The following is an 11434-nucleotide window of genomic DNA, read 5'->3' as shown; positions in this document are numbered from 1 at the left end:
TCTGAGCGTCCAGGTTCATGTCTGAAGAATACAGGTAGACCTTTGGACAAGTCACTCTTCATAGACAGACAGATGGATCCTGGAGACTCTGCTCTCCGTCTGTTGGCCTGAACTCTGCAAACACCAACATGTTTTCATTTATACCACATGAATCCTCCATCAATCAACAAACTCATTTAGGAAGCTCTAAATACACAAACTGCTGCTGCTGTTGATAATTCAGACGTTTCAAAGTTTGTGGGTCAGAATCAGAATCATGGACAAAGAGATTTTCACATAAAAATAATTTGCTTTGGTGAATTAAAACAGTAATAAAATGAAAAAGCATGTGAAATAAATCAAGAACTAAAAATAAAGATGTGTGAATGAAAGTAGACGATAACGTCTGAACAAATATTGCTGTAGGAAAAGTGTCCTCTTTGATTGGATTTACAGCTGCAGCAAGTACTCGAGTAATTCGAGTACAAAAAATGTTTGAATCTTTTCTTTTTCCTCGAGTATTCGTTTCACCGTCCTGTAGTTTTCACGTCAAATTGACCTGATTTCAAAAGTTAATATGTCAAAACTTTGGTTTTCTTCCAGATTGTTATGTCAGATCTCAATTCATTTTCAAGAATCTGCACTCCAAACCTGCAGAGGGCGACCACACACAAGAGATGTTGGTTTTCTCAGCAGGAACTCTTAGAGGGACCATATTTGCTTGCACTGGGAATGCATGGCCCTAAATGTTTGGATGCAGCTCGTCTTTTTCACCTGCTCCTGGAAGTAAGGAAGGACCACAACTCCTGATCAATCTGAGAGACGCAACTGGTGTGGAAAGAAACAACTTTGATGTGGATGGTGTAATAAGGTCATGCTTCTCCACAACTGGGATTAATTATTATTAAGGAAATTACAGTTTAAGTTAAATAACTTTGCTATGCTAATTATTATTTGTGATTTAGGTGAATTTGATTAAGTATGATGATACTTTACACGACTGGTTTGAGATTCTAAGTTAACTTGAATTACTTTGGGTAAGAATCAAGAAACTAGGATAACTTTGAGGGAAAATATTTCCTGTTATTTATTTATCTGAGACTAATGAATGTCTCTTCTGTTTCTTGAAGGTTATCGAACTATTCTATTCTGTTACATCATTTATTCATGCCTACTGAAATCATCAAACCTAAACCCATTGTTAGGAAAATAAAAATGGAAGAATAAGAAGAATTGAGTTGTCCTTTGCATCTTCAATGGTTGATCAAGCATTTTTCAGGTTTGGGCAGAGATGTGGTTACAAAAAACACACAGAACTTGACACATAATTGGCTGAAAATGACATGGATGCTCCCACACTATGGTCTTTGCAGCTGAAAATGACATGGATGCTCCCACACTATGGTCTTTGCAAGTCAAATTAAAGACGACTGTTTTTGTTGAATTATGTGTGTTTTATTAAATGTATAGCATCTGTGGTCTTCCCGGGTCCATTTGACTCGGACACATTTAGTGGTGCAATGGGTCCCATTATTACACTTTCCAATGAGTACACACACACATACATACACACAAATCAAAGCCAAATCCCCAGAACTGCCTTCTTTCATCTCAAGAACATAGCCCGACTCTACTCCACCACTCAGGACCGAGCACCGAACCTGGGGCGACCGAGCCTTCTCTGCAGCTGCCTCCTCCCTCTGGAACTCTCTCCACAAACACATCCGTGACTGCACTGACCTGCCCACCTTCAAATCTCTGACAAAAACCTTTTTAAAATTGCTTTTAATGTTTAGCTCAGTCCATTGTGTTTTTAGTGTAGTATCTCATATCGTTTTGATGATTTGATGTTCTTTTTATGTAAAGTGTCTTGTACTGTGAACGACACTGAATTGAAATGACTTTGGACTGCCATCGGGGTATAAATGGGAACGGACTATTGAGCCCTGTAAGCTCCACCTGTGCACATCCTCACCTGTGCACATCCTCACCTGTGCACATCACCATTGTTCTTTGTCTCTGTGGTTGGTGCAGCGGCCGTGTCTCTTCGTTTGTTTGGATTATCTATGGTGAGTAAGTTTTGTCTGAATTATATATTGTAATTATATACATTTTTATGTCGGTTTGGTCTGTTTAAGTTTGTTTATTGTCATCAGGAGACACACGGTTCCCAGACGCCACCTTCAACACTGTAACTAGCTCCCTTGGTACAGTGGAACGAGGCATGTGGACCTCAGTTTGTTTGTGATTTCCTTTGTCCTTGGGATGTTTGAATTTGTTTAGTCTGAGGGATGCCGCCTGCATCATCGGATTGAGTTTTAACATTGAGTGTGACTATTGTTTAATAAATGTATCTTTTTAATTGTCTTTGAATGGAGATAATTCTGTCATATTAGGATTGTAAATGAAGTGTTTCATTCATGAATTTGATTTGATCTTTCTTTTTTCTTTCTGTATTTATTTTCTATAGTTTTCACGGTGCTATGGCCGATAAATAAAACATAAGCACCTGTTGATCTCTCCGCCTCATTTCTCGACACCAAGGGTCCACTACAAGTACCTTGAAAAGCGCTTTTAAATAAAATGTATTATTATTATTATTATTATGATGAATGAGTCAGTAACTGAGCTCTTACTTTGTGTCTGAGCGTCCAGGTTCATGTCTGAAGAATACAGGTAGACCTTTGGACCGGTCACTCTTCATAGACAGACAGCTGGATCCTGGAGACTCTGCTCTCCGTCTGTTGGACTGAACTCTGCAAACACCAACATGTTTTCATTTATACCACATGAATCCTCCATTAATCAACAAACTCATTTAGGAAGCTCTAAATACACAAACTGCTGCTGCTGTTGATAATTCAGACGTTTCAAAGTTTGTAGGTCAGAATCAGAATCATGGCCAAAGAGATTTTCACATAAAAATAATTTGCTTTGGTGAATTAAAACAGTAATAAAATGAAAAAGCATGTGAAATAAATCAAGAACTAAAAATAAAGATGTGTGAATGAAAGTAGACGATAACGTCTGGACAAATATTGCTGAAGGAAAAGTGTCCTCTTTGATTGGATTTACAGCTGCAGCGAGTACTCGAGTAATTCGAGTACAAAAAATGTTTGAATCTTTTCTTTTGCCTCGAGTATTCGTTTCACCCTCCTGTTGTCTTTGGGTCAAATTGACCTGATTTCAAAAGTTAATATGTCAAAACTTTGGTTTTCTTCCAGATAATTGGCTGAAAATGACATGGATGCTCCCACACTATGGTCTTTGCAAGTCAGATTAATGACGACTGTTTTTGTTGAATTATGTGTGTTTTATTAAAATGTATAGCATCTGTGGTCTTCCCGGGTCCATTTGACTCGGACACATTTAGTGGTGCAATGGGTCAAATTATTACACTTTCCAATGAGTACACACACACACACACACACACACACACACACACACACACACACACACACACAGAGGAAACTGAAAATGTCTCTTATAAATGAGTCAGTAACAGAGCTCTTACTTTGCGTCTGAGCGTCCAGGTTCATCACTTAAGTCTGGAGGAAAATCTTTGGACCGGTCACTCTTCACAGACAGACAGATGGATCCTGGAGACTCTGCTCGTCTGTTGGACTGAACTCTGCAAACACCAACATGTTTTCAGTCTTAGTGCTTTTCTACGTGACTGACAGCTGTCGCAGATACTAAGAGGAAGATGACACAAACGATGTCTTTGTCCAGATCACTAAATGTTTTTTTATTTTAGTTAACAATTGGATTTTATCACACAAACACAAAATCGACAAAAAACTAAAGATGACAGAGCAAACTGAAAATGTCTCTTATAAATGAGTCAGTAACAGAGCTCTTACTTTGTGTCTGAGCGTCCAGGTTCACGTCTGAACTCGTCAGGCAGATCTTTGGACCAGTCAGTCTTCACAGACAGACAGATGGATCCTGGAGACTCTGCTCTGTCCTCCTCTTCATCATTCATCATGGTGAGTCTGAGAGATAAAACAGCAACACTGACTGCAAGCTCACAACAACAACAACACACACACACAGTACACAGTGCTTGTTGCCTTGGTTACAGAGGCGTTCATGTGTATTCTTCAGTGAATTCAGACTTTTGAGTCCACACATGAATCAAACAGTCGAGTTCATTCCAACAATTCTTTCCTCCACAGTCCACAGAGAGAAAGAAAAGTGACTCAGAGACTTTGACAGTGAAATGCTACAAATGTTGGATTAACACTCACCCTGCCTCAGCCTTCACTGTTCATCCTGCTCTGTTCTGTCGACTCAACATGGAGCCTGAACAAACTGAGCGCTTTCACTTTCTCATGATGTTATTCCTCCCTGACTTACAGGAAATCAGCTGACCTGCTCTGTGTGTGTGTGTGTGTGTGTGTGTGTGTGTGTTAGTAATAACCTTTAGCATAATTCTCATTAGAATAAACACGTCATCAGCAGAGTTCATTGTTCCTGAACAAACATTTTCAAACTCTGACCAGCTGACAAAAGTCAACGGACACAGTGAAGCTGGCACGCAGCCAGCGTGTGACACACTTTAAATCTGTCATGTACACAACTCTGCGTCCATATATCTATATTATTACCTTTTTATATGTACATATGTGTCATGCCAATGATAACATGTTGGATTAACACTCACCCTGCCTCAGTCTGAGCTTCTCTTCCTTCAGCTCCGTCTTCAAATGAGTCTGAGCTCAGTTTCAACACTCCCCGCCTGGAAACACCCTTCAGGGAAATGACTGTACAGGAAGTGACAGAACTATTTACATCCTGTTAGATCTCACAGTCTGAACTCTGTCATACACACAGAGGAAAACACATTACTGACAGGCTGATACCTACAATCCAGCATTACATATATAGAATTACATATAATATGTCAGAAGAAGCATTTGAAATCAAACCTTCGATGGCTTGAACTGTAATTTCGTTTCCAAATTCATCCATCAAATCAACAACATACTGTGTAATGGCAATCCAGCAACCAGAAAGTCACCTGAGGGAACTTGAGGACATTTCCAACACGTTGTGGTTAAAAAAAATCAGGTCCTCCATGAGGCATGCGTTTAATGTTTTATTTATGAAGATTAAAAAACACCTACAAAAGGCTGGGTGAATGAACGATTGAATGAATGAATTGTGTAAAGGTGAGTTCGTAAACATGACAAAAAAAAAAAGAAAGCACAGACACACACATACCTATAGCACACATCAAAATTGGCTACAACACACCGGCCCCTAATTGTTACTGTATTATATCATAACAATTCAACAGCATTCAACAATGGAGCCAATTAAAGGTGTATAATGCACAGGTGTGCTCAGATGTGACCCCACTGTTGGGATACGAGGCCTACATCAGTGTTTATTCAGCTTCCTGCAGGAGACGAGTCTTGGTGACTGGCTGCTCCAAGATATTTCACTTGGTTTGGACTTTGACAGACTGTATGAGTTCCCAGATAGCAGACCAATGTTAATAATTCAGGCAGTTATAACACTGATCAGTCATCTACAGCAGACCAAACTCCTCAGATGTCAGATGATTTGTCCTTGTTACATGTGGTAACGTCTAGCACGATACTAACAGACCTTCGCTAATGTTGTCATAGTATTGTAAGATTGTAAGTGTAACTACTTTTTTATCTTTTGTTACAATTATGGCTAAAATATGCTATTCCTCAAAATTTTTAAATTTCATTAGATTTCTGAAAATCCTCTTGCGACCCCCTCTTGCTCCGTCGAGACCCCCCAGGTGGTCCCGAACCCCACTTTGGGAACCAGTGATCCACAGGATGGTCTGAAACCTGCACTCCGGGATCGATTTGGTTCAAATAAATTAGCTTCACTGTTTACAGTTTACAATTCATTGATATTAGAAAAAGTATTTTTTTTAACCTTTGAATCCTTTAATACAAAGGATGGAAATTATTATTATTAAGTCAAAACAGAATTATGAAATCTGGCAGATTTATAAAAGGTAAGTGGTAAAATGAACAGCCGACTCTTCTTGAGTCTCTTGAGACTGTGGTGGACAGGAGGACGCTCATAAACATCCTGGACAATGAGCAGCATCCTCTCCAGCACACAGTGGACAGACAGCGGAGCAGCTTCTCCCACAGGCTGCTACAGCTCCGCTGTCCAAGGGACAGATGCAGGAAAGCTGTCCTGCCACATGCCATCACACTGTATAACAACAGCTAAAAACTCAGGTCATAATTTACAGTCACTGCACATTTCTCCTTTCTTTCATTTGCACTAAATCAACACTGCCAATTTGCTGTATATACTTTTTGTACAATATATTTTATTTACTATTGCTATTTTGATATTTTATTATGTATCGTTTGTTCTTTATATTTTTATTCTTAAGTTGATGTTTATCGTCACTGTGTGTAATGCTGCTGTAATTTCCCAGATTGGGATAAATAAAGTCTATCTATCTATCTATCTATCTATCTATCTATCTATCTATCTATCTATCTATCTATCTATCTATCTATCTATCTATCTGTCTGTCTGTCTGTCTATCTGTCTATCTGTCTGTCCTGAGTCAAATGATCCGACTCCCTAAAAAGATCCGAACTTCCCATCACTAGAAATCAGCACTCTGATCGCTGCTAGTGCGCAGACTCCGAATGACGTCACGTGCGCAACATGGAGGCGCTCACCTCGGCGGGGTTTATCTCCGCGTTGGCGCCTTTTTGTTACAGCGGGAAGGAAGAGTTTAAACACCTGTACCTGTCCGACAACATGTCCTGACAACACCGAGGGTTGCTGCGGTCATGCTGGTCGGCTACAGCAGCTCGGAGGAGGAGGAGGAGGAGGTGGAGAAAGAGGAGGAGGAGGAGAAAGAGGTGGAGGAGGCAGCAGCTCCGAAACAAAGCTGCTCTAGAAAGAGGCGGGAAGAAGAAGAAGAAGAAGAAAATGGCGGCACAGCGAGGAAGAAACACAAAACTGAGAGAAAGGCTCCTGAAACAAGGTGTGTGTGTGTGTGTGTGTGTGTGTGTGTGTGTGTGTGTGTGTGTGTGTGTGTGTGTGTGTGTGTGTGTGTGTAAAGTACTGGAGTAACACCATACTTAAGTAAAAGTACTAAAGTATTCAAAATGTTTTGTACTTAAGTATTGCAAGTTGAAGTATGTAAAAAAAAAATGCTACTCAAGTACTGAAAGTAAAAGTACAAGTAAAAGTACAAGTACTGTTGTTTATATTATTTCAAATATTTATTAAGGCACAACTTCTAATGTTACAATGTTCATGGTAGAGTTCTGTGATTTCCCATGGTCTGTGAATGCGTCTGAATGAATGCGAGAGCGAGGGGGCGGGGCAGCAGGTGAGAGAGAGAGCGCACCTGGGTGCGTCAGGTGTATGACGTACGGCGCACGAGCGAGGTTGATGTGAGACCGGGACTGTTCTGTTGTTTTTTTGGCGTGGTTCCGACCGACAGTCACCGAGTCCTGGACCCAAACCGTTCAGCAGTAAATGCAGTTTGTTCAATATCGCCTCGTCGTTCATCACGTGTCCGGCTGGACGCTACAATAGTAACGAGTAACGATTCAGCACATGAAAAATGTATCGGAGTAAAAGTATTAAATTCATCAAAAATATGTAGTGTAGTAAAAGTGGAAGTCGGGGGGGAAAAAAATAATACTCCAAAAAAGTACAGATACTGCATTTTAGTACTTAAGTACAGTACTTAAGTAGTTCCACTTCGTTACTATACATCTCTGTGCAAGTCTAAGTACACACGGCCGGTACCGTGAAACTACGAATGGCTCATCATCATCAGTTACTTTGACGCTCCAACGTTACTTTCTAGAGCTGAGCCAAATGATCCGGCTCACTAAAAAGAGCTGGAATTCCCATCACTGTCGCGCTTGATGGACCTAGCAACAGTAACCAAGGGGGGCGGGGCTCGGCGAAAGGTCAATTCTCATTTGTTACTTGATATCGATGTTTGTTTGTTTTTTAGGAAATAGGGACGTAAACGGTTAATCGATTAATCGGTTAATTGCCGAAAATAATTTAATCGATTAAGTTAAATTAATCTGGTTAACTGAATTTTTCACAGGAGTTTTTTCAGTGAAATGTCGGTGTCGCCAGTTGGGCCATTGCTTAATCTAGACCACACCGAACGTACCTGAACGCAACGCGGAGACGGACCTGGCACACAAACATGAGGCGGAGTGGAGTATGGAGCATTTCAAACTAAGTAATGATGACAAAGACGCTCAGTGTAAACTCTGCGGTGCTACGTTTCAGTCCTACATGTTACTGTAAGTTTCCAGGTAATCTTACTGTGACCTTTCTCAGAACCAGGGAGATTATAAGTGCTGCTAATGTTTCAAGTTTACCAGTTTACCAGATAATTATATGTAGGCTTAATATTGTGTAGCTTTAAAAAATATTTTATGTTGCTTAATGTTTCACATGCAACAGGTGAGCCAGTGCACAGTTATTTTTTTTAATGAATTTTAATTTTCTGTGCAGAATTAATTTGGGTTAAATGCCGTATCTGTACCGTATCCCACCTGGTACAATAAAACATTAGTTGAGGAACATAACATGCATTTTTTTTTTTATTCAGTATATAAGCAATATTTTGCTTTATGTTAAAAGACACCGTGAGAAATGTATGTTCTCAGGAAAAAAGCTGCTTGTCAGTTAATCGATAAGCTCAATCAACTAACGATTAATGAATTAATCGATAATTTGCATCCTTCTTAGGAAAACGATGCTAAACGAGCAGGGGCGCTGTATAGGGGGGAAAAGTTAGGACAATTTCAAGGGCCCACGACTGACAGGGGCCCCCCAAAAAATAAGTAAACACCAATATAAAATGATTAAACCATCATCATTGAGTATATATTAGTGGTGGGCCGTTATGACGCGCTGCGTTAACGTGAGACTCTTATCGGGCGATTAAAAATAAATTATCGCCGTTAATCTATTCTCAAAGCTCACGTCCTGTCCTCTCTAACGGGGTTTGTTTCTAGAGAGTTTTTGGGCTTTTTCTCGTGTTTTTACTTGGTGTTGTTTTGGTCTGCCTGAGTGACTGGTGGAAGAAGGAGAAATAGAGCGTGGACTGATTGACACAAAGCTACTGGCTGTAAACGGTTCATCACGACCTCTTATGTAGGCTTACAGTTCAACATTCATGTTTAACCGAATAAACACAAGTACATCTTATTGAACATGATTTATTTTCATCACCAAGTATCAAAGTAGAACAGCTTTCTCAAGCAGTCAGTGATGCATTTTGGAAACAGTAGATTATACTTTATTTATTATAATAATATAAATAATAATCTAATATAGATGAGCCCCTGGGCCCTGGCTTAAGAAACCTGTTCTCAAAGACTAACTTTTATATATTTATATATATTTCAAATATAATAATGAAATGAATGATCTCTTTGTCTTTACGTGTTTTGGGCAGTAAAAGTTTTTGAGAAATAAGTGAGGAAAGTGCAAATGTGCATGTTTCTGTTCATTTAATTTATTTCATTCATTTGTGTTATTTATTTACTTTTTGTTTTGTATGTATGTATATTTTAGAGGCTGTCGTTACTATGACAACTGCAGTCGCCAGTTAACACGGTCACCCTTTAGACCGAAACACCGACCACTGGGCGGCCGTGGCTCAGTGTTAGTGGTCGTCCAGTAACCCGAAGGTTTGCAGTTACTTCCAGTTTATTCACCTTTAATTAACCTTAGTGCAATCAGGACCGCCTTTGTTTACCCGATTATTTCGTGTCAAAATGGCTGCGTGTGTGTCATTGTTATTAGCGGTGTGGTATGATGAGGATGAGGCTGTAACTTGTAGCTGAGGTGAGTGCTCATGTTCGCCTGTGTGTTGCATGTGTTGCAGGTTGCCTCTCCCTGGTTGCCTGGTGGAAATGTTTCCAGAGGACGTGGACTCTCCGCCTGAAGACAGCGCTCTTCACGGTGGACGCGTCCGCACCTTTAAACACGAGCGAGGCAACTGGGCCACCTACGTCTATCTACCATGTAAGACCAACACTCGTCACCGTGGGTCAGGTCTAGTTTAGGCTCTGACCCGGTTTCCTGTGTGTCTCCTCTTCATCAGACCATCCTGAGGACGAGTTCGCCGAGCTTTTGGACGAGCTTCTCTCGGTAGCGAAGGCCCGCGGCGTGGTTTTAAACCCGCAGGAGGAGTTCCACCTCAGCCTGTCTCAGACTGTGGTGCTGAGACACCACTGGATCCAACCGTTCACGCAGAGCCTCAAAGCGGGCCTGGTACACTGCAGGAGGTGAGTAAACCTGCGTTTATTAAACATAAAAATCTGAACATTAAACAAGAATTTGAAGTCCAGATGTTTGTTGTTGGCAGGTTTGTGTGCACAGCGGGCAGACTGAAGGTCTACTGTAACGCCGAGAGAACCAGGTACAATCCGACTCATCGTCCAGATACAGGACTGACCCGTGTGCTGTCTGAACTCCCTCAGCATCACTTTTTTGTCTTCTCTGTCTGTCTGTCGTCCCTGCAGGACGTTTCTGGGGATGGAAGTGTGTACTGGGCATGCTCAGTTGCTGCACCTGGTCCAAGCAGTCGACAGAACTATGACGGAGTTTCGCCTGGACACTTTCTATGAGGTCAAAGTTCAACAACACAAGACATAGCAACCAGCTAATATAACATACAAGCAGCTTCTTGATCTTCTTAGCCTCTGCCATTAACAATACAATATGATCCAGTTTCACCAAAATCAGTGAAATAGTTGGTGGTGTGTGACTCTTGTCCTGCGTCTTGTCCTCTCTTATGTCTCTACAGGATCCGTCTTTCCACGTCAGTCTGGCCTGGTGTGTCGGAAATATGACAGGACAGATGAAGGAGTGTCTTCAGGAGCTGCAGGTAAATTACAATGTCCTGACACCAGTGCCGAGTCTAAATCGATTGGTATCGGCATGTGAGACGTCGTTACGTAATCTGTCCACCAGAACTGTGATCATTGTCCATGTGTCTGTCAGGACGTGGTCGATGACCATGAAGAAGGACCGTTTGTCCTCAGGTTGGACTGCGAGGAACTGCGCTGCAGGACGGGAAACAAAACCTTCCGCTTCCCTCTGGAATGAGCCGGAAACGCCATCAAAACAAGAATTAGACGGTATAACAGATCTGTATCAAGTCACGTACCAAGAACTCATCGGATTCAGTCTAATAACAGATGATGAACTGACAATGTGTTGTCTTCAATAACTGCTAACATCCAATCAGAGACAACCAAGGCTCCAAGCAAATGTAACATTATTTTTCTACGTTATTTAAATCGTGTATATAAATAAAGTTTCAGCTGGTTTTATACTTATAGAAGTTGTGTGTGGTTATATTTCATCTTTCATTTATCTCTAGGTTTGAACAAAGCTCGTGCAGAGTCCTATGGCTTGTCTCGGTCTTGACTACAACACT

At 40.9% G+C, this 11434-nt stretch overlaps 2 protein-coding genes across 2 annotated transcripts in view; one reads left to right on the top strand and one right to left on the bottom strand.

Annotated features, from left to right (window-relative positions):
* LOC109138724 (uncharacterized) overlaps window positions 1–4752 on the bottom strand; it is a 9913-nt gene extending 5161 nt beyond the window's left edge. Inside the window, exons 1-4 of the mRNA XM_027272455.1 lie at window positions 4646–4752; window positions 3843–3974; window positions 3494–3610; window positions 2616–2735 (exon numbers count right to left, since the gene is read on the bottom strand). Coding sequence (XP_027128256.1) covers window positions 2616–2735; window positions 3494–3610; window positions 3843–3967 — 362 coding nt within the window. The 5' untranslated portion in view covers window positions 3968–3974; window positions 4646–4752. The remainder of the gene's footprint in view (window positions 1–2615; window positions 2736–3493; window positions 3611–3842; window positions 3975–4645) is intronic.
* A 1873-nt stretch (window positions 4753–6625) lies between these two features.
* Window positions 6626–11333, top strand: usb1 (U6 snRNA biogenesis 1). Its single transcript, XM_019258111.2, has 7 exons — window positions 6626–6985; window positions 9875–10014; window positions 10094–10277; window positions 10358–10411; window positions 10515–10620; window positions 10799–10879; window positions 10996–11333. Exons 1-7 carry the CDS (start codon window positions 6789–6791, stop codon window positions 11098–11100), a joined length of 867 nt encoding a protein of 288 aa, XP_019113656.2. The 5' UTR covers window positions 6626–6788; the 3' UTR covers window positions 11101–11333.
* Window positions 11334–11434: the final 101 nt, after the last annotated feature.

This window comes from Larimichthys crocea, chromosome XX (assembly GCF_000972845.2).
Source record: "Larimichthys crocea isolate SSNF chromosome XX, L_crocea_2.0, whole genome shotgun sequence".
Taxonomy (NCBI): Eukaryota; Metazoa; Chordata; class Actinopteri; family Sciaenidae; genus Larimichthys; species Larimichthys crocea.
Note: the sequence above shows the minus strand (reverse complement) of the source record. Positions and strands in the feature narration are given on the sequence as shown.